The sequence below is a fragment of the Amblyomma mixtum genome, chromosome 3 (assembly GCF_055824585.1).
Source record: "Amblyomma mixtum isolate Tamu chromosome 3, ASM5582458v1, whole genome shotgun sequence".
NCBI classification, from domain to species: domain Eukaryota; kingdom Metazoa; phylum Arthropoda; class Arachnida; order Ixodida; family Ixodidae; genus Amblyomma; species Amblyomma mixtum.
This window is the reverse complement of record NC_143014.1, coordinates 231585785-231609772: the sequence shown is the minus strand read 5'-3', so window position 1 is coordinate 231609772 and position 23988 is coordinate 231585785. Positions and strand designations below refer to the sequence as shown.

The 23988-nt window shown below is 46.1% G+C and overlaps 1 protein-coding gene across 1 annotated transcript; it reads left to right on the top strand.

The window, feature by feature from the left end:
* Positions 1-6526: 6526 nt before the first annotated feature.
* On the top strand, positions 6527-10895 carry LOC149353986 (uncharacterized). Its single transcript, XM_089575900.1, has 3 exons — positions 6527-7159; positions 8364-8599; positions 10544-10895. The coding sequence occupies exons 1-3, from the start codon at positions 6527-6529 to the stop codon at positions 10893-10895; spliced, it is 1221 nt and encodes a 406-aa protein (XP_089432026.1).
* Positions 10896-23988: the final 13093 nt, after the last annotated feature.

Genomic DNA, 23988 nt, shown 5'->3' with positions numbered 1-23988 from the left:
TAATAGTTGCAGCAGTTACACTTAAGGAGGGTCTATATTCACGTCAAACATCAACCATATACAGCCTGGGAGGTCATGGACGGGAGACGACCGATAGGAGAAAGACGTATGAGATCACATAAGGCGAGGTCTGAGAATCACAGCATTACGGTCTTTTCGAAACTTATAACCTTCATTTCTCATTGCAAAAATGCCTAATATGGCTTACGCGACAGATTTTAAACTTTTCCGACAGCCCAGCAGAGCTTCCCGTTTTGCAAAGTACAGTCTCGTGACTCACGTGACCTGGATATTAAAAATGCAAAGGAACGCAAAAAAAAGACGGCCCCAGGTTTTTGGATTGCCCTGGTTTATATCCCTAGCAGAAGCTTTCTTCCGTCCCGGAAGAACTCTGTCTCACTGATCCCTGGGAGTCACGTTTCCGAACTCCGCGAGAATGACGTTGCTGAGACTCTTGTTACCATAAGCAAGCTTCACTTAGGACCGAACCTAGACCACCCATTGTCTCGACGTACGAACTTCCCTGACCCTCATAAAGATAGCGGGCATTCGAGGAAGGGCACGTTTTTTCGTTAGCCACCACGCCGCGTCGGCGCCGAGGTCATTCCCGAGACGCGTAGCGCAAGCCAGAGTGCGCGTAGCACTAACATTCACCCCGATCTATCTGGAAAAAGCACAACCACTGTCTTACCATGTCGATCAGTGAATCAATCAATCAATTAATCAGGTTCATTCCACATCAGAACTGTGAACCCCGGGGACAAAAAGCCTAGGTATAGGCTTGACGTGGGTTCCTTGCCCCCCACAGCAGCTTGATTGAGTACCGAACCAAAAAGCACACACCGTTACAACACTGTAGCGTATATCTCCATCAGCATGTTTATAACAGCAAAAGAATATGTTTTTCACAATATAAATTTACGAAGCATTGATACAGGACGTAAACATCAAGTGTGCAAACCAGGATTAAAAACATATATGAGTAGCAATGTTGAACATTGTATATAAAGAGAATTTAGGATAGTGTGACAAAAACACAGAAGTTGATAATGCATATAATGAATTCTCCGGAGAAAATGAAAAGAAAATCAGAGTTCATACCGATTACAGTTCATGCTGCTATTGAGAATTAACGGCAAGTTATAGAGCAGCGTTTGTTTACCATAGTTAGCGCTCGCGTAAAAATCAGGTGTGGCGGGTGCGCGTATTGTAGGTATGTTCTTGACATAGTAGTCTTGACAAATTAGCAAGAAACGCACTGCCTTGATTAATGTTGGATTTATACCACTTATTCAAAAGAGCAGAGTACAACTGTGTAATAGGTTAAGGGTGTAGCGCCTCAAGCACAGGCTTTGTGTGCATCATATGAAATGTTAATAACACGAATTGCTTTCTTTTATAGTATATAAAGTTTCCTTATAATAAAGACAGTGGTTGTTCCCCAAACTAAGACGTAATAATTAATAACACTTGAGAACAGTGAATCACAAGAGATTTTTCTTTATGCACTGTGGAAAAAAAGGTGTTCAAACTTTGAAAGGGTACCTACAAGTCTTAAAATCTTAGCAGCCGTCATGTCAACGTAGATATTAATGATAAATTATCCTGCAATGTGACACCTATGCTTTTAACGAACGAGAAAATGTGTATTTTTCACCAACCTATTGATAAGATTAGCTCAGATACGGACCTATTATAAGTGTAAAGCGCACAAATTTTGTCTTGTTTAGTTTGATATTCAGCGAGTTAGAACGGGACCAATGGTGTAAAGAACGCGGGAATCGTGTAGCATCTGCTTCAGGGCTCGATAGACATCGCGCTCTAAAGAATAGGCTAAATAAAAAATTTGTGCTTGGGTCAGTATTAACAATAATATTTAAATAGAGATTGAAAAGTAGCCGCCCGAGTGTACTACCCTGGGGTACGCCCGCAAAGATACGCATGGGGTCTGATATAATATTATTAATTACAACCTGCTCGGAACGGTACCCTAAATATGATCTGACAACATAATAAAAACAACCCCGGAAGCCTATGAATTTGGTTTCGTGATTTACCAGATCAAACTCATTTAAAAAATCCACAAAATGCTTAGCGTTAGCTGCTTGTGTTCGGAAAAATCTACATTATCTCCTTTTCTGTTAGAAGGGTGGTCTCAGTGGAACAGAACTCTTTAAATCCATGCAGACTGGCTGCTATTAGCATACCTTTTTCACAGAAACCTACGATCCTAGTATATAGTGGGTTTTCTAAACATTTGGAAAACAAAGGGAGTATAGATACTGGGCAGTAATTGGGTAAATTATTTGCATCCCCTCCTTTACAAACACTCCCGCAGTTTGCATGTTTTATGAAAAGTGTCTTCAGTAAGGCAGCGGTTAATGTAGTGCCCAAAATAGGACAAATAATGTCAATTATATATTTGAATGGCTATGTCTGGATATCATCCAAGTCCTTAAACTTGCTGTATTTAAGAAAATTAAAGCATCGTTCAATCTCATTTTGGTCCGTGGGAGCTAGGAAAGCATTAAATGAGTTCAGCTGATGCAGATACGTCATTCAAGTAGGGCCATGAACGCCATGCTTCAATGACACAAAGAAATCGTTAAATAAATCTGCTATCCTTTTCCCTGATAACTTCTCATTATCTGTGGTCTAAGTTCATCCGCCTAAAATTAATCACCACCCATAATTTTAAAGGATCCACTGTGTACGTTGCCATTCGTAGCGTACATCGCGGTGCCAGTGCGCACGTAGAGATTACCACATCAGTGGTAATCACCACGCTTTGCCCAGACGAAGACAAGTCCCCTTGTCGAAACGTTGGCTGAGCAACGTGAGGTTTTCCTCTCCCTTGTTCATTTTTGTGATCGCAAAGGACCATCAACCACACCCTCTCTCTACCATGGACATCAGTACAGGTTATCCATGTCATCATGATCAGAGGAAGAAATTGAGCCCAGCCATGAAACCCGATACGAGAAAGCAGTGATAGCACTGAGATTTACAGTCGATGACTATATTGAAGATTTACGCTCGATCACTACTTTGATGTTTTTGCTTACCATATTTCCAGGAAAGGGTTGTAGCACCGAAAAGGACAACACACAGCAAGCGAGACGAGACAAGCGCCTGTCTAGTCTCGCTTTCTGAGTGTTGTCCTTTTCGGCGCTAGAACCCTTTTCTGGAAAGGTTCTTGTAAACAGAATGCGTGTTGTTGTCCATGAAACTTACCCTAAACCTTGACAATACACGACGTTTGAATCACAAGTTTAGACGGGCGACGATGAACAACCCACCAGCGAAGTATCATCCGAAGCGCCAGTGAAGTATCGTCCTTTTCCGGTGCGTCTTTCATTAATTCAGCGGTCCTATGTGGTGACAAAACGAAAAGTTTCTTTCACGCACCCGCAGCCGGGCACTTTAGAGATTCTTCTTAAGGCGAAAGCCTTTAATGGGTCATACTGTCGTGACCAAGACGTGTTAGCAAATTTGTTCGCGCTTCAGATTGGTCAAAATGCTCGTGTCGTCACTGCGCGCGAATTTTGGACGGGTGCCCACCGAAATATGTGAGGCAGTTACTGCGCAATTTCCTTTCCTCAAATACAATTTTCGACTGCTGTCCACCGAGATATGTGGGACAGTTACTGAGTAATTTCCTTTCCTCAAATACAATTTTCATTTTCTTCATTACGGCCTCTCTTTCTTCTTTCACTCCACTTCCTTCTTTCCTGTACGGTGCGGTTCAGGCGTCCACCGAGATGAAAGAAAATTACAGCGCCATTCCTTTTCCTCAAAAAGCCTTGCGTTCAAAGGGCAACGCATCGCGCCGAACGGGTGGTAGCGTTCCGTGGACTCCCTGGCAGCGCTACAACACGCTGTCGCGTTCCACTCCTAAAGGCAAAGATCAAGTGTCATTAATTGGCAGTTAGTTAATGCACCAACAGAATGTGAAGTGAACAATCGCGTAGCAGAATGCAGCACTCAGGCTTTCGCCTTTCGCCACTTCAGCCGCTCAAGTTCCTCGTAATTTTTAAATTAATTGTTTTTCCTGCAACCGGCGGCTGCGTTGAGCAATGTCAGTGCCAATATCTTTTAGTCGATGTCTGTTGCTGGCTCCGGTACCCTTTCCTGATACTAACCGGTAGCGAAGAGGCAGCAGTATGGATCGTACTACGAAGCACTGCGAAATTGCAAGCCTCGTTGAAAAAGTATTACATGTACCTAAAAAGGCTCACCCTTGTTCTCTTGGAACCTGTGTTTCCTGAATTGGAGCGTTGTCTTTTGTACACGAAGAGCTCACTTGTGCCTGCCTTCGGGATGTTATCTGTGTTCCACCTCTGTATAGCTTTGTTGTAGCTTTTTGTACCTTTCTGTAGCATGAGGCATTAAATCAGTTGCTTGCAGTTGGTTCTTTTGGAGTAAAAAATAGTGGCCGGAAAATTATTTCCAAGGGAAAACGTAGCGCTAATCCATTTCGTAGCAGAATCGATGGTAATAAACGCTTTCAATTGCGCACTTACCCTTCCTAAAAAAAATACTACTCGCAGCCATTTGTACGGTTTTAACCGACCCGAGTGTGCAGGGAGTATAGGCGGAAAAAGGGAACGGCGAAGCACAATTGCGACCACCGGGGGGGGGGGGGGGGGGGGGGGGGGGGGCTGTACTGACTTTCGTATCCTTGGAAGATCAGTTAACGCTCTTCGACCAGGTTAATGAAGCAGCTCGGCCCACTGGATTTCTGGAATGTGGACCCCACCCATTTGATCATCAAGCTACGCTAAAGACCAGCTAATCCCTAACGTTTACTCTCTCTCCCTCCCTCTAGTACATGCAACTGTCTGAGTAACAGAGAGAGGGCACCACGCTGCCGCAGGAGCTGATATTTGCGCCGGCGAAAGACGGACGACATACCGGCGCCAAGACAGCTACGAAGGCCGGGTTCTGAAGGTGGCGGGCTGTCGTCCGACGCTGAACCGAGCACTCATCTCTTTCTTATGAGGTTCCATAGTACAAAGCCACGAAGGGCCAAGACACACTAGCTAATTTTCACTAAACGCTTTATTTCGCGCTCACAGGGTTTATAAAGGTACGAACCAGATGCTAGAGGGGAACCCGAGAAACGTTATCAAGCTGAAAGCGTGAAATTTAAATACAAACATCTCAAAATCAAAAACGAAACTGAACAAATTGCAACCAAAACAAAACCTAAAAGCTGGTATCCACATTTGCTGGTATGCCTGGATGCACGGCAGCGTGCGTACCAGTACGCGCGTACGTGTTTTCAGACTTTAAGGCTGAAGCCTTTAATGCCTCATAGTTGTAAGCAGGAGTTGTCGACAGAAATTCCACGCTTTTCAACTGGTCGAAATGGTCGTGACGTCACAGTGCACGAATTTTAGTCGGGACCAATTGTACTTTGGCTAGTAACCAGGCAACCAATTAAAGGGACGGTATAGGGATGCTCCAAGTAAAGTAAATAAATTATTAAAACCTAGTAAGAAATTGGCCGAGTTGGGGAATTGCACCAGCGTCTCCGGACTGCGAGACGAGCACGCTAACAACTCCGCCATGCCAGCTCAATGGTTTGGAGTGAACAAAGACGCGTCTAGTGAATACAATGTCTTCGTTCACTCCCACCTTCCTCCCTTCCCTTACGGTGAGGTACAGGCGTCTACCGAGATATGCGAGGCAGATACATTTCCTGTCCTCAAAAATCAATTTACCGACAAGCAAGGCGTAGACCCGAACAGGCGATGGGGTTCGGTGGACTCTCTGGCAGCGTTGCAAAAGCTGTCGCGTTCCACTCTTAGAGGCGAAGCTTAACACCTCAACCACACATCAGTGACACAAGCAGCAACACCGCGCTTAAGGCTTTCCCCTCACCGCACTTTAGGTCAACAAAGTGCCCCCCTGAATTTCTTGGTTTCGTTTTGTTTTCAGTTTCTTTAATTTTATTTTTGATTTTGATATCTTTGTTGTCAAATTTCATGCTGTCAGCCTGATAACCTTTTACGTGCTTCAACACCTGCTTTGTGCCTTTAAAAACCCTGTGTGCGCCAAGGAGAGTTTAGTGGATGTTAGCGCCTGTGTCTTGTCCCTTCGTAGTTTTTGAGCTATGGAACCTCGTGTGAACCTCTAGCCCAAACCATCACCCTTCAGACTTGCATCCCTTTCCCCTCCTTACCTGTTCCCCACTTTCTCTTTTAGATACGCTCTTCTAACTTCTTACGACTCAGGAGCAGGCGGACTGTGCCCACCCGTTACAAAGAGTACAGCTACCATAGTACCACCACAACTCACCATTATCACCATCGTCGTAACCGTTATCAGCTCAAAGGGTACCGTCCGGGGCACCATCATCATCATCTGTGGGACTGTGCTTTTCGGGGATTGGAAATATGCACCCCGCATAACAGGTTTTGTTTCTCGTGCTACGCGCTAGAGAGGACGAAGAAGTGCACTCCGATGTGGCAGCGACTCGCCTGGGCTTACTAACCGCGCTTCCTCTTGCCGTTTGACGAAAATGCAGCCCGGCCAAGAAAGCCCCGAGGGACGCCAAGATGCCGATAGTCCTGGCGTAGTTTCGCCGCCGGCCCAGCTACTACAGGAGAGCTGGCCGCCGTCCCCGACATGTCCTGGCCCACATCAAGACACACCTTTCCAGGCGGACGCCGCATGGGTGGCGGCTGAGGCGCCAGAGCAGTGCAATCCTGTTTTCTGCTACGAAGATGCTGTGAGCCCCCTTCACAGTCCTTTGTTAGAACCTGCGCCACCAAAGACGAGCAGCCCCGAGTGCCTCAGCTTCGTGTTCGGCATTGTCTTCGCTGGCATGCTCCTGGGACTGGGCCTTCTTGTGGTCCACGGGCCACTCGCTACCCATGAGATCACCCCCGAGGACTATCTCACGGCACGCAGCCTGGTCGCGACTCCACGTGCTGTCGGCCGACCAGGGATTCCACACAGAATGGCCGCGCCAAGGGTTGGAGGAAGCGGAAGGAAGAGGGCTGCGCAGCGTTCTCGCATCGTTGTCCCGGTTGGTGGAAGGACAAGACATGAAGTGATATTTCGTGCCCCGGTGTTGAGCACGAAGACGAAGACGACGACTGCCGTCACAGAGGCGCAAACGTATGACCCCGACGAGGAGAAGGAAATTCGCGTGAGTTCTACGATTTAGAGAGATAAAGAGTAAGAGGGAAGGCAAGGACGTTAGCCAAAGGGTGTTCCGGTTGGCTACCCCACACTGCGGAAGAGAGATGAGGGTGCTGAAAAGGGGAAGAGAGAACGAAGGAGGCGCGCAGTCAAAATTTGTCCTTCAAGCATGTCACTCTCAGGTAGCAAAACTGTGCGGCACCTTATGGGGCCGCATTCACATAAAGGTTCTTGGCTGATCAAATGAACCACAGCCCGGACTGCAGTTCAGTTGAGCCGCAAGAACTGGATGTAGTGCAGCCAGCACTGCGTTGTGGGCTGCTGGTGAGTGCAGGCTAGAAAGGAGAGAACGCAAGATATTCATAAAAGGTGTGAGCATCGCAATCAGTGGAAGGACTTCGCCACGGTTCGGATCGTGACTTTTTTCGGGGTCAGTCGCAGACCTTAGGATTGAGAAAGCGGCCACATCCCTCACCCAGGAGGAGTGCAAAACGGTTACTACTGATCGTTACTGCGAGCAATGTTCCGGAAACGTTCGTGCTTCATACAGCCTTTATGAAACGCAACATAACAATGCGTGTCGCTCCGTAGGGACAGAGCAATCTAGGGGCGCGTGCAGTTCGCAGCTATCGCTGTTCGAAGAGTGGAGCCGCGCCCCCTACACGCTTCTGCGTCCTCTGTAGCAGAGGTAGACGAAAGCATGGTGCTGCTGAATAATTCTAGGCGCATAAAATTGCACGAGCGCATGCACAGTGCATCACAGTTATACAACTGACGTATGGCTGCATTTCATCCAGATTCAGTGTTCTCGTCGTCTGTAACGCAGTCACTATGTTCATGAGCGCTTTGTAACCAAGCGCGAAATGTGGGATACTATTGCTATTAAAGGATTGCTATAGGGCAAAGTTGACCGTAGGGTCACGGAACACAATCACTTGCATTTATTCGCTCAAAATTGCGTCGGGGCACCGACTACTTTGCCGATGTAACTAACAACGCCCTGGAATTTCTAATCACCGCACTCTGAAATGAGTGCATAGTTTAATTGCATGCGCTATGTCAACTTTCACAACCATAATTCTCTTCGTGGCCTATATGGACGGAAATGCAGCTTAACATGTGCCGAAGTTCGCTCTGCTTCAGTCGACGGTACGGAGCGGGCTGTTGCTCACTCTAGAGAAAGTCTCCTTCTCTGTAACCGTGAATCGCAGGCGGACTCCGAGTCCTGCAGCCGCCACCTGTACACGCACTGCACGCTACCAAAGAAGGAGTTTTTCTACAACGTGGACCAGCAATCCTGCGTGTCGGCGGCTGAAGACACTGTGCACGTCTGCAACCGCGGCTCTAACCGGTTCACGAGCCTCGACAGCTGCCTCGCCAGCTGCGTCAAAGGCCGCCAGGCATCGGACCGCTGCTACGAGAGCACCATCTTCTTTCCCTGCTCGCGGTGAGCTCGATGCTCCTCTGCAACGCCTTCTCTAAGTCACCTTTACATGAACGAGACGGAAGTCGAGACCAGTCCACTTTTTAAGGAAATGTACAAAAACACCGAGGAATAGAGTATACCACGAGTTGCGCCTTTCGTTCTTAAAACCAGCCCTTTCTCACGAAAAACCAACCGAAGACGCATTGTCTCATTCATGTAAATGCGGCTATGCAGGAGCGGTGGGCCCATTCCAAGAGCGGGATCATCTCTTTATTGCCCTCCAAAATTTCCGGACGCGACTCCATTTCGAGGAACGATCGGTGTTCCAAAATGTAGGGTTTAAAATTTGCTGGAGGTTCGTCTGTGGTATCCATGATGTGGTAAATCTTACGTGTGGCCGAAGCGGATAACTGGAAAGCTGTGCACAGTTTGTGCCACTAGAATGAGAGGCTGCGAATAAAGTAGAGTTTGGCGATGGCCACGTGGGACTGTTGCCGGCCTACACACCCAACCACCCTCTCGCCTTCCCTAACTTCCTCCTCTAAAGTTGGCCTATAATTACGCCCCTGAAGTTAATTGTCACGAGTCGTAACTGAAGATGAGGATTTAACTTATCACACGCCTGACCCACGAGAGGTGAGCAGCCAGCGTGGAAAGGGCTAAATAACGTTTTTCAGAGAGGAAGTTGGAGGTGTATGCATTTCTTGGGCGGACTAAGAGACCTTCTTTCGTGAGATTTTGACAGTTTTCTCACTATCGCCTTGACCTCCTTCACAGTCATGTCACTGGGGGGGGGGGGGGGGGGGGGGGTGTTGTCAACTGAGAACCACCGCACAGATAACTCGCGCTTTCTTGTTTTCCCGCGTCGACTTTACTAGATTGGCAAACCCATGTCCTACGCAACACAACTAACGTTTCCGCAAAAGTACCGTTAAGATACTCGACAGTACTTTCTGCGGCACTAAAGCCCCCCCGCACAACGAGCAGGTCAGGAAGTTTCACCCAGTGAAAGGATTTACACTATAAGCAGCACAAGCACGAGCCGTGATGACATTGTTGACGGTCAAGCTAAATAAAAGGAGCAGGTGTAGTGAAACCTGCCTAACAACAACGAAAGACAGCCTCTATCACTCTCAACAGTTTAGCTTGCTCGCGTGCTTAAATACAAGGCACAGGCAAGAATCAAAAATGCTGCAGTGCGCGTCTCCTAGACTAGCTTCACTGCTGCGGAACCACGGAATGCTTATGCAGGCAAACGAGAGAAGAATGCAGGCCAACATGTTGACCATCGGCTCACCTCTGTGTATGCGCCTTTGTTCGGCGATGTACATGCATGTCAACAGCGGCGATCTGAGACTACGCACTCTTGATTATCGGTCAGGTTAAGTAACATGCTACGATTTGTCGCTGACTGCCGTGGTCCTTTACACAGACGTTTGGATGGTATGTGAGGTTTAACATCTCGAAGCTGCGCATGGACAATGAGAGACGCCATAGTTGAGGGCTCTGCATTCATTTAGGCCACAAAGGGCTTTTTACGCGCAATAACATCTCATTTTTTTACTTTGCCTCCACCGAAATGCGGCCCACGAGGCCACGTTTCGACCCCGCGTCACGAGACTCGGCAGCTCATCACTGTAGCCCTTATGCCATCGCGGCGGGTATATCCACAGAGGCTTAGTGGAATCATTCCTCTTCGTTAATTACTATATTCCTGTTGGATCTAGCCCCTAACAATGTCTTGAGTTGTGGAGAGCACATACAGCTATCTTAAGGTGCAGAGGTATGCATTACTCAGATGAACACAGCGTACTCTTGGTGCCTTGTCCTGTTTGCGCTATTGCTCCGAAGTATGAACCAATAAGCCCGAATTTCAACATTGTGTCTATTCGTTCTTGGTCCCTCGTCCTGTTTGCGCTCTTGGTGGCAATGCACGTTGCCGCCACGCCTCCATCCCTCGTGCAGGCAAGACGTCCTGTATGAGCCGTGGTACTTCGACGGCAAGAAGTGCGTCGCGTGGAGCTTTCCGCAGGGCAGCTGCCTCTCGGCTGGCCACCGGGGCGTGTTCCGCAGCTGGGACGAGTGTCGCAGGCACTGCGTGCTGCATCCCGGCCCGGAGTGCGACGAGGCACACCCGCCCGCCGAGACGTGCTCACCGCGACAGCTGAGACACCCGTATTTCGCCGACATGCAGTCCCACGGCGGTGCCCGCTGCATCAACGCATCACGGCGAACGCTCCAGCCGCAGCGCTGCCTGATCGGCTCCAACCAGTTCTCCTCGATGTCGGCTTGCCGCAGCGCCTGCGTCAGGGGCTAGCGGCGCGTGCCCTGGCGGTGGTCGGCCTAGCTCTTCGTGCAAGCCGTGCCACACCGTGTGCTTACAGTAGTACCACGATTTTGACACCATGTCAGCAGAATCCGCGTTATGCGTTCTTGCTGAAAAGCTATTCGAAAAAAAAGAACACGATGGCACACGAGATTTACGGGCCGTCGATTCCGTCTGCTGCCTCGGTGATTGTTCCAAGTGGTGCGGTGGGCACAACTGGCGCGACCGAACTTTGAACACAGATGCACGTAAATTTCAAATCCACGAGCAGCGCCAACGAGGACGTGACTGAGTTTAATCATAAATTGCATGAGATCCTAGACACTCACTGTTGTCGATACAAAAAATTAGTTATTAGCGGAAAGGAATGCAACTAAATATATTCATCTGCGCTAGGACTAGCCAGTAGATAAGTAAACAAAGCAAAAAGCAGAAAATAAGAGTTTCCTTTGACAATTTTAGCTATACTGCCGAAAATAGGAGAATGCATAATATACTTACAAAATAATGAGCGGTCATAATCGAATATCTTCGGCGTAAGTATGCAAAAACCAAATGATCTATTGGTCACGCTGCGCGACTAAAAGGATACGCCCCAGTCATAAGCCGGCCTGCACCCTTGAAGCTGCTGCACACCATTCAGTGTTCTCCACAGCACTGAATCGGACCCGCAATCACGCGATGAGTATCCAAGTCTCGCCTGGCGCATAGCTCTCGTCTTTGTCGCTTTGCGCAAAGATGTATGTCAATATATGTGCAACAAACTGGCGCAAGTCACCTCTGTGACCTCGTAAACGAAAAAAACCAGTCACACAAGACGACGGACAAGAAGAGTGTACACACCACAACGACTGGACTAGCAACTGAAGTTTATTGGAAAATACATGGTCCGAGCAAGGCCAGCAGAGCATACGCAGCAGCATCATCACTAATCAATGAGCAAAAGAGACAAAGACAAGAAATCCCATCTATCGTGGACGACCTAAAAAAGCAAATTCTTTTTCAAGCAAGCGCACCGAGGTTGTGCTTATACAATTAGAGCCTAACAATCCGATATGATATGCTTCCAGTATTTCCCGCTCCTGTTTTTCCTTGCCTCTACCAAGAATGGTGACATTGCTGAACAAAGGATAACAGCCACATTCATTGCAATGGCGAGGCAAGTTTGCACCACCATCGGACCCCAGGGAGGAGTGATGCTCACGAAGCCGGTCATTTATACACCGGCCAGTTTGGCCGATGTGAGGTGGAACTCGTATAAGTTCCCCCTCTCGCATGTGAGGGGGAACTTATACACCACCTGTGCGACACATGTCGTGAACCGATTCTCATGCTGCGTTTTGCAAACGTGGTTCCTTTCCCTGCCTCGAGAAATGCGCGAACACAGTCCCGACAGCTTGCAAGGAGCAGAGAACACCAAACTCACTCCCTGCTTGGCCGCCACTTTTTTCATGTTTGGCAGGCCAGGCAACGGAAGCGTTCTGGAATCGGCTGAGGGTACATCTGCCAAAAAAAGAACGGGCAAAGGAAAACAGAGCCTCAGTTGTATACTTGGAAGGTGCGACAGTGCCCAAGGATGTTGATGACCTGCTAAAAAATGGCCCTAAGTACAGCCTCACACCAAGCTTAAGGAGCCATGAGCTGCTAGCCACCGTACATCGGCTGGCTGATAAAGCGCACAAGGATGAGAAACAGCGCTGTTTGTCTGAAGGGGTGGACGTTCTTTTGAAGGTTCATGGCAAGCAGTTAGTGAGAGCAAACGAGCGCTAAAGCGAGTTGTCGACCACTTCATCGAAAATGACCTGACCCTCCTCCAAGCAGACAAGGAAGGTGGCTTCGTGGTCCTCCCGACAAAGTCTTTTGGAGAGAAGGCATTGGCTGCTGTGTCGAAGAACTTCGTGCCTACTATTCGGAAGCCGCCAAGGATAAAGACCGCCGCCATGAAGCTCCTGAAAGAAAACAACTTGGAGAAACTTTCGAATGGTGTCATGAAAAGCAAGGGAGACCGCCTGCAAGTGTTCTTTTCAGCTAAAACACACAAGGTGGGTTGCCCTCTGAGAGCCATCGTTACGGAGACTGGTTCATGGCAGAAGGTAGTGAGCCAATTTCTTCAGCAGCAGTTGACGGCCCTTCCTGTACAGGACCCTTTTAGCGTGGCCAGCTCGGCTGCGGTTGTTGACGCACTTAATCTCGGCATCCCCGGTGCCACCACGGCTTTTTCGGTTGACATTGAGGACCTCTTTTACAGCATTCCCCACGATGAACTCTTTGCAGCCGTGCGTGATCTTATTGATTATGGCAGTCCTGTGAACTTTCAGAACGCATGTGGCATGCCGGTTGATTCTTTTTTGGAGTTGTTATCTTTTTACCTGTCATCTACTGTTGTTGAATTCAAAGGTTCCTTGTTCCTTCAGAAAAATGGAATATGTATTGGTTCTAGCGTTGCCCCAGTGCTTTCCCAGATATTTTTGGCAAAATTTGACAGAACACTTCAAAACTTACTTCATGACAAGCGTGTGCGCAAAGTTTTTAGGTACGTGGATGATTTTTTAGTATTTTTAGAGCTTTCACCTAATGACACTCTGCCCGCAGCAGTAGACGATGTTTTGACTGCTTTTAAAGCTTATTCACGCACTCTTAATTTTACTCATGAACTCCCTAGCAATCATTCTATTAGGTTCCTAGAACTGCAACTAACATTCCTTGACGATGGCCATTTATGCTGGATGTTTTCGCCTAGAAGCAAGAAAGCTTTGTTACCTTTCGGTTCTGCGCACTCTAAGATTGTAAAGAGAGGGATTGCGATGAACTGTTTCCGCAATGCACTGGGAAAAAGCTGTCACCATGCCATCAAAACCAGCCTTGACAATCAGTGCAAAGGTTTGGAAGCCGCGGTGTTCCCTAAACCACTTTTGAAGGCAGTGGCTGAATCGCTGCTTCAGAACCTCAAGAAAGGACGCACGAAGAGGACTGACGTTGGGCCAACTGAACGAAAGAAGTTCGAGGTCATGCCGTACGTGCATAAAGTGAGCCACAACATGAAAAAAGTGGCGGCCAAGCAGGGAGTGAGTTTAGTGTTCTCTGCTCCTTGCAAGCTGTCGGGACTGTGTTCGCGCATTTCTCGAGGCAGGGAAAGGAACCACGTTTGCAAAACGCAGCATGAGAATCGGTTCACGACATGTGTCGCACAGGTGGTGTATAAGTTCCCCCTCACATGCGAGAGAGTTTACATCGGCCAAACTGGCCGGTGTATAAATGACCGGCTTCGTGAGCATCACTCCTCCCTGGGGTCCGATGGTGGTGCAAACTTGCCTCGCCATTGCAATGAATGTGGCTGCTATCCTTTATTCAGCAATGTCACCATTCTTGGTGGAGGCAAGGAAAAACAGGAGCGGGAAATACTGGAAGCATATCATATCGGATTGTTAGGCTCTAATTGTATAAGCACAACCTCGGTGCGCTTGCTTGAAAAAGAATTTGCTTTTTTAGGTCGTCCACGATAGATGGGATTTCTTGTCTTTGTCTCTTTTGCTCAGTGATTAGTGATGATGCTGCTGCGCATGCTCTGCTGGCCTTGCTTGGACCATGTATTTTCCAATAAACTTCAGTTGCTAGTCCAGTCGTTGTGGTGTGTACACTCTTCTTGTCCGTCGTCTTGTGTGACTGGTTTTTTTCGTTTACAATGTACCAACTGGCCCGCATTTCAGCTCTTCTGTGACCTCCTGTAAAGCATTAACTGTGGAAGAAGAAAGCAGGACCATTAGTATGCGCGTGAAGCTATGCGTCTGACACGAGGTTTCTTGGCGCAGATGAACCGAAGACTAACGTTACGTGTAGACAGATAGACTTTCTAAGAAATATTTAGAAACAGAACACTCCGCCAGTCCTTATCGCAATCAATGCATGCTGTACTGAACCCTTGGAGAGAGAAAGGCGGGTTTTTATACGCCGAAAGCTTGGTGGCACGCCTGATTAGTGCATACCATTTCGCCTGTTTGGTACAGATCAGAAAGCACTGCTTTCGCAGTGCTCCGGTTTATTTACCACGCTTATGGTCGGCAGGTCTCGGTATCTGATTTTCTCAACAGATCTGGGCTTCCCACGCTTGAATCCCGTCGAAAGCAGCACCGACTAAAAATGTTGTTCAATATCATACATAATAAAACAAAACTGAATTTTCAGAGTTACATGCAATACAACACAACACGCCCCACCCGTAACAAATACGAACGGACTATCTTGATGCCACGATGCCGAACAAAAGCATATTCTTGTTCCTTCTTTCCACGCACCATTTCCGAATGGAACCGACTGCCAAGCGATATCACCAACCTGGTATCTTCAGAATCTTTTTTGTCTGCTGTTTCGGCTCATGTATCGCAGTAGCGCGTCTAGTACACAGTGTATTTCGATTTCCTTGTTTTTATTCTGTTCACTTAGTCTGTTTGACGTCGGATGATTTGCCTGTACTTTTTTGATTCCCGTTGGTCTTACTGAATTTTGTTCTCGTACTGTAACCGCCCTTTGTTGCTGTTATTTGGTTGTTACTACTTTGTAATTTGTTCTTTTTTTTTCTTTGTGCACTCCTGCCTTGACTGCCAAAGGGCAGTCGGCAGTATTTATGAAATAAAATAAATAAATAAATAAAACAGGCATCCAGATAATCACCGAGTGACTACCCTGCAGTGAAGACCGAACACGGAGCATCGGCGGCCTAAGACACCGGTTCTCAAATATCGAACTTATTTTCTCACTTAAAACAAAGGGGTCTGACTGAGCTGCCTGAAATAAATGTTCTTGAAAGATACTGTGGAATGTACTTGCTTTCATATTTGTACTTGGACCCCCCTCACATGCAGTTAATGGCAGGATATGCCGCACAAAAAAAATTTCCAGCCAACTTTTTTTTCTTACACGGTTTTACATTTCTCGCATTCCGAAACATTTTATTGGCTTCTTTGCTTTCTATAGAGCGTGAGAAAATAGTTTGGGATTTGGACTGTGAGGACATAAAATATTTACATATTTAAATACCATGATTTTTTACCTTTTGGGGTCTTTCATATTCGAAAAAAAAAGAAATTCGTTTGAAGTGAATATACATAAAAGTTTAACTTTTTTATTCACGTAAAAACTTATTCATGCTCACGGTGGCAAAATTATATATTTACAATATTTTTGACTGTATTTATACCATTCGAAACCTGCAGATGTCCGCCACGGCACGGAGAAAATACAACTTTCTCCAGCGAAACAAACCGGGAGAACGTTTTTCAAATTCCATTATGCACCACAATTTTTTTAAAAGAAATTGTAGATGGCCGAGTGCAAAGTCTGCTTCATTTAACGTGGAATGACTTATATGCCCACTTGTCACCATTACCACCGACGCTTCACAAAGCCAAACTTACGGTTCCCAACGGGTGCGGGTGAAAAAAAAAGCGCATAGTTAATGCAACCTCCTACCCTAATAGTACAGCATTGCTTCTTGACAAAGTGTTTTCAGCACTACAAAAACGAGGACACAGAAAGAAAGAAGTACAGAAGACGGACGCTGTTGTACAGCGTTGCTTTGGACTTCCTTTAGAAAGAGCCCTTTACTGGCAGTACTAGGCACGCCGCCTGTTCAAAAGTTCTTTGTTGGCAATTATAGGCAGTGCCGAACAAACGCTTTCTCAATCCCGGGCAGAACTTCAGGCAAACAGGAAATATTTTTTATGTGATCCGTTAACCATTAACTTTTTTTTATCCATAGAGAAGGCAAGACCTGCATAGGTAAGCACGTTATGGGGTGCTCAGGATTAATATATACTTTTGCACCAGTTTAGCAAAAAACAGCAACTAGTCCTGCGGCCGCACTTGAAGTATTTGACAAGCTTGCTTCAACGCAAGCTAAGATACTTTTTGAAACGAATTGTAACCGGTCGATGCCTCATAAAGCCATGCGATTGGTGATTAATGCCAACAATCTACAATAACTTAAGTCAGCGAAGAACCGCGTATGAACCAGTTCTTTATCAATGTGTCAATGCGCTTTCCCTATGGCTCAGTCCATGCCATGCCATGCCAGGGGTCCTGAAGCTGTCCTTTGGTCGCAAAGGGGGTTGCTTGCCCGCACCTCCGGATTCCTACGTGTTCGAGTGACGCCATCGTGCACGGAATGGGCTGCGGCCGCGGTAACTTTCTCCGCAGCGCAACCTATGCGAAGCGGGCGTCTGGGCGGCCACCAGTCATCGAGCACGGCCACGTCCTTGTTGTGTCGCTCCGACGCTGCAGCCGCGCACGTGGAGAAAAGGACGCTGGTGACGGTCTCCGCCAGCGGGTGTCGCGTCAATGGCCACCGACCCTGCAGCATCCATGGCTCGGCAAGCCTGGAGCCTGGCACAGCCCTCAGCCGTCTGTCAATCGACCACCACAGTGCTTTCAAGCTGAGGGCTTCTCTGGTGAGTATTGCTTATTGACGGCTTCGTCGAGAAATCGGTATTTCTTCTCATAATTTAGCGCTGTATGTTTTAAAGCCTCTGCACTACTCTCATTTGACAACAATTGTGAATATAAGCCGCGAGAGACTGGTATTAGATTGAGGAAATTAGTGAAATGTATTTTTCTGCAAACAGTTCTCTTCGTACTTAGGCATTTTCGCATGCACTCAGAAATTTTCTTGATGCGCCGTAACGGACGCTGCTTGTCTTGTGTCCTGCTTTTTTCGCTACTATTTCCAGCTCTAGTTAAATTAAGTACAGCCTCCTCTCAACAAAGTTACCAGCCACCATTACTTGCATTCAGGATTTGTAACATGCAACACTTCGGGACTGAGGAACGAGCAAAACACCCATGAAAAACCATTGCCTGCCAGGCTTTCGAGGTGAGCGAGGCAATCAACGATGCCTTTACAAGTCTCTCTGCCTGCTTCCTAGCTAACCGACTTCTAATAGTACTACTGACATCGTTCGCTCTATACTCGTAACAAAAAAATTGCACGCGCTCACCCGGAGAGTACGATGCTTAATTAGCGCTAACTAGTGGATTTTCACCCGTAAAACTATTAGCGCACAAGTATGGCGCCACGCAGGACAGTCAGTGAATTCGTTTTGCACAGGCACAGAACAGCCACTGAAGAAACACAAATATCCGCAGTAACCTGCGAATTATTGTGCACATTGATAGCTCAGGAGAAGTTTACTATGCATCACGATCTGGATTAGCACGTCCGGTTCGAATTCAGCTACTCCAGTTGGCCTTCGCAGGAGCGGCACCGGGGCCGTACTGCCGCCGTGGCCCAACTGAAAGCTTGTGCTTATGGAAATGGTAGCGTCTCTTTACTGCGGATTGGGGTGTGCAGACGGGCGACACCGAAGGAGCATTGCCACGAAAGACTAGAGATAGCGCTGCAAAAGAAACTGCGTGGTAAACTAATGAAGCGTTTAAAAAAGCTCCCGCAAATACTCCGGAAAGTATCAACCTACGGTTCATCTGTGAAGACCCCTAAGACGCATTGAAGTTAACTCCTTACGGCATCAATTTTTATTCTCGCTGACAAAATTACCGTGAGCTCCATCTGAGATGAAAGGAGCGAAATCATACATTGTTGTAGAAAAAAAAACTACGGGGTGGCGACATTTAATAGCGTATCATCCTTCCCTTAGCGAAAAAGAGGATGTGCTAAAAATGCATTTCAAACGTATTGTATTAATTTCATATTTATTTCGCATTTTTTTCTCCCTATGCTTAAACTGCAATACGAATGCTTTCTAACTATACTAGGAATAATATTTTGAACGTTCTTAAAGATACGTGAAGAATACATTTTTGTCCGCTTAGCATATTTATAATGCATTAAAAATATACATTAGAAATAGAATAAAAATATACATTTAATACATTAAAAATATATTTACTCGGGGTTAAAAAATTGTCTACTGGGCGGCTCCATGGAATGAAACGGGTTAATGCTTCAACTGGAGAACAAATTGTACAGGAGTATTTATCATCAATTAACACGAGTCTGAAATTATAAGGTCACGTGACTGAATGGGAACGGCACATAATTACACACAGCATACCAAGACGACAGTGACGCGGCAAACTAGAAATCCTAAGACAAGCACTATACTTAGCTTGCCTTATATATACCCACCGAAAGCGACGCACTATCTAGCCCGATGAGGCCTTTTTTTGCGCAGACTGTGGGCTGCCAAATTATCGCCGTAGTATCCTCTTAATTGCGTTCGAATCTGCAGCTAATCGAGAACGGAATTGCTAGTTGAAACTGTCGTCAGGCATAGGTCAGGAGTCGAAATGTCAACCAAAAGATACATGGGCGTCTAAGGAGCCGGTCGGTCTTGCCAGTCGGGGTCCTTTCCGCTGGCGTATTCGGGCCCAGAAGTACCTAAGGCGCTTTTGCTCGTATAATGCTACCACGTTCTCTCACGGAAATTTTCAAATGACATCTGAGTCCAATGTCATTCGAGAATTGGAATGACATTCGGAATCGACGGACTCCCGCGGTGCTACACGACACTTTCCAAACGCATTCGAAAGCCTCAGCTCGTTTTTAGTGTGACGACGACGGCGGCGGTCACACTAGTCCGACAACGACAGTATATATCACGCTCAACAACAGCATGTGATTATAGTGAACTATCTAGTTTACTATAATATGATTGCAGAGGGACATGTTTTTCAGGTCAACGACACCGACGAATCCGGTCGGCGGACGGTCAGCCTTGTCGGCGGCTGAGCGAGAGCACGGTGATGAGGCGGCGGTGAGAATATGCTCGCGCTTCTAAATGAGCGAAACGAACGGCTATATTTCACATGTGCACACCTGAACATTCACCAGCGATAAGTGCTTGCCAAATCAATTTCAGTCGACGACGGCTCGGCTCCTTCAGCGACGACTAGGCCCAGCGAGTCCGCAGGGTTGGATCAGTGATTGCGGCGGTTGTGAAGAGCGAATCACAAGCTTTAGCGAATGCAAATGGTCACCGGGTGTAGTTTTGGCAACAGTGACCTGAAATCAACTATTGCGTACATCGCAGGGCACGCGTACGATGAACGGGAAACGCCGGTGTGACCCAGACTGCCGAGCCGTGTTTTACGGCCAGCAGCAGTCGTCGCCGTCGCTAGCTTGTGGATAACAAGTTAGGCCGTTTCAGTTAAAGCGAACAGTCGCCAAACATACTTCTGGATAAAGTAGTTTAAAAAAAGTACTGGTCACGTCGGAGAAACCCGGGACAAGAAGCGAGAAGCGCCGATCCTGCGCGGTGCCAACAACCGGGCTGCCAAGTGTTTCTCAGGCATGCGATCGCATCATCGCTTCCCACATATTGTCACACTGCGTAAACAAGCACGAGTACAACCAGTAAAAAAGAAACCAGATTGTTTAATAGAATTAAACGCAGATTGCGTTTTATGTTATGAAAAGAGCACTAGCTGTTCGTACGCAGCTATGTAAACAACAGTATGAGTGCAGTCGTCCTCATCGGCGCACTCATTTCATGCTGACGCGGTTAATATTCATTGGCGTTATATTATCTTCAAGCACTGCCTTAGACACAACACGTGTAGCAGCGTTAGATGACATTCGGTTGGAAGGCATTCGAAGCGCCCGTGTAGCAGGGGTATAAGTGGTGATCACCTTCCTGCTAGTGGTTACCATAAACGAAAGGATGACAAGAAAGGGAAAGTTTTCACTCATCGCTGAAACGTCATTTCGAGCCCTAGATTGTTCCACGGTAGCTTGAAGTGTAATGCAAATATGTTTACGCGGACTACCCATTTGTTAGAATTTAAGTATACTTCAGGCGGATTAATTGCGTATTTACGAAAGTACACTTTAAATACATGGCCAACACCAAAATGCGATTTCCCGAAACTCAATTTCGAGCATTAGATTGCTCAACGACAGCTTGTAGTGCGCTGCAAACATGCTAATGCGGACTGCCAATTTGCTAGAATTTTTTTTTATTGATACTGTTGACCCTCGCTTGAGGGTCGTTACAGGGAGGGAATACAAATGCAATGTACAACAGAAAAAATTCATGTCTCATAACATCAAGTTGGGTGGCCCCGACACAAAATATCGATGGAACGTTCGAACTTGTGCACGTCCGATTGCTCAACAACTTCAACTGGCAAAGCATTCCACATTTCGATGACATCAGGAAAAAAAGAGTACCTAAAAACATCAACACGGGAGTCGTAAGGCTTGATTGATCGAGTGTGGCTTGTTCTCGCGCTGCGTCTTCCCGGAGGCTGAAAATACCTATCTGATTTTATCTTGAAGTGCCCTTGAATTATTTGAAAGAAAAGCTTTAGTCTTGATTTTTTTCTCCTATTTTGAAGTGACTCGAGCCCACATGAGTTCAGCATTTCCGTCACTGAGTCCCTTCTTCTGTATCTTGACGAAATAAACCGAGCAGCCATTCTTTGAATTCGTTCCAGTTTATCTTTTAGAACTTTTTGGTGCGGGCTCCAGACGACACAAGCGTACTCCAAGGATGGGCGGATGAATGTTTTGTAGGCTATCAGTTTGACATCTTTTGTTGCATATTCCAATTTCTTCCTCAGAAAGTAAAGTTTTTGGGAAGCTGTCGAGCACACGTTATTAATATGTTTATGCCACTGCAGATTATGTGCAATTGTGACGCCTAAATACTTGAAGGTATCAACATTTTTTAGATTATTTTTTCCAACATTATAAGAAAATAACTGCAAGAAAATCAGAGAAAAAAATCCCCCCAGAAGGTTATGTTACTACGGGCATGGCTCCCAGACAGTACATATTTCCATGCTAATTAAGTAAACTTCCTTTGTTGCCGTTTAAGACTACTTGAAAGAGCAAAAATGCACCGTATCATATATGATAGGTCATATGGCAAGCGTTAAATAGTTAAACATGAAGTTGCCATTGCAATTTCCCACATTTTTAGTGATGTCACGTATCTTGCTAGTCCATGCATTCAATACTCACTTACGGTACACTCCTTTATATGGCGAACCAAAATCGGTTTTCAATGTAGCACAGCCAGCGCGACCACCTCCAGTTGTATTGCCTGTGTTAAATTCCTGCCTATGGCTCTGAAGATATGTTCAATCAGTCCAAACACACGCGCTGTTTGCAGATTACTCTTTTGAGTGGCCAGTTCTTGCAGGTGAGCCCTACGCATTCGTGAGCGTGAGACTACTCATTCACGGCAGTCAGCACCCTACAACAAGCCCTCTGGGTGAATATTCTTTGGACGAATTAATTGCGTATTTACGGAAGTAGATTTCAAATACATTGACAACACGCAAATGCCATTTCCCGAAACGCGATTTCGAGCACTCGACTGTTCAACGGCAGCTAGAAGTGTGGTGCAAATAAGTTTAAAAAAACTGCCCGTTTGTTAGAATTGAAGTATACTTCGGATGAATTAATTTAAATTTACGAAAGTACACTTTTAATACATTGACAAGATGCTAAAACTGCATACATATACGTTTACAAGGACTGCCCGTTTTTTAGAATTGAAGTATACTTTCGATGAATTAATTTCATATTTCCAAAAATACACTTTTAATACACTGACAAGATGCTAAAACTGCACACATATTTTTTCATGTATTTGGAAAGTGCTCGAAGTATGCTTTAAGTCAGGTATTTTTGGCACATTTTAAAAATATATTTCCAATACCAAGCATGAAATTTCAGGAACGTATTTCCTACATATTTTTAGTGCATTCACGAATACAAAATATATTTAAAATACAATTTAAATAGCCCACCGTATGTTCCAAACGCATTAGTTTTTGCTAAGGGTTAATACACCGCGCAGTTCGTGGTACTTTTATGTAAACACTTAGAGCTGCCTTTCCTCGGCAATAACTAAAAAATAATGATAAAGCTAAATGGTAAGAACGGCAATTGCTTGAAAAACGATTCTTTTTTGACAGCACCAGCTATGGTAGCCCACTAAAATGCACGATTAACACTTGTGGTGCCTGTATACGTACCACTCGTAGTTGTCGCAATGCGCGCTCAAAACACCATGAGTGGGGTCTCGGAACAAAGTACCACTGCTCATATAAAATGAGACGTTAATCGCGAGAATACTGAAGTTCGACATACCTCACATTGGTTTCGCTTGGTAGTTGTGTCAATGAGCTATTTGTCTATGCGGCCGTCAAAAACCTGCAGTGGTGCCAACGAGGCCTTATAGTTGATTGCCCGGATGAAGGCTGCTCTTTTAGTGATCATTCGCGCAGCTCGCTTTTTTCTGTTATACCCGTTCAGCACAGTATCGGAATAGGGAGAGCACCTAATCTTATGAACTCGAAAAAGTACGTAAAACCATGTGAGTTTATGGCATTAATTTCTTGGCACTGAAGTTGCTGAGCACCATAGAGTGGCCAAATTACCCATAACTGCACGTAGTATCATATATTATACCAAAATAAATACCTCTGTTACAACGCAGTCTGAATATCACCCCGCAGATGCTGCAATAGAAATATCTCCTACCTAATAGAAGAATTTTATTACCTCGTCTTTTCATAACGCCACCTCCCGTTAGAATGAAGAACAATTTCTTTACCTTTCGAATTTCTGCAAGGATTACGAAACGCAGTCTCACTTCACATTTTAGAAGAAAATCAGAGAAAAAAATCCCCCCAGAAGGTTATGTTACTACGGGCATGGCTCCCAGACAGTACATATTTCCATGCTAATTAAGTAAACTTCCTTTGTTGCCGTTTAAGACTACTTGAAAGAGCAAAAATGCACCGTATCATATATGATAGGTCATATGGCAAGCGTTAAATAGTTAAACATGAAGTTGCCATTGCAATTTCCCACATTTTTACTGATGTCATGTATCTTGCTAGTCCATGCATTCAATACTCACTTACGGTACACTCCTTTATATGGCGAACCAAAATCGGTTTTCAATGTAGCAAAGCCAGCGCGACCACCTCCAGTTGTATTGCCTGTGTTAAATTCCTGCCTATGGCTCTGAAGATATGTTCAATCAGTCCAAACACACGCGCTGTTTGCAGATTACTCTTTTGAGTGGCCAGTTCTTGCAGGTGAGCCCTACGCATT

Excerpts from the sequence above, each read along its gene's own strand:
- LOC149353986 (XM_089575900.1), top strand. The coding sequence starts at position 6,527 with ATGCAGCCCGGCCAAGAAAGCCCCGAGGGACGCCAAGATGCCGATAGT. Across the intron at positions 7,160-8,363 it reads ACGAGGAGAAGGAAATTCGC|GCGGACTCCGAGTCCTGCAG; the intron begins GTGAGTTCTACG and ends CGTGAATCGCAG. Across the intron at positions 8,600-10,543 it reads ATCTTCTTTCCCTGCTCGCG|GCAAGACGTCCTGTATGAGC; the intron begins GTGAGCTCGATG and ends TCCCTCGTGCAG.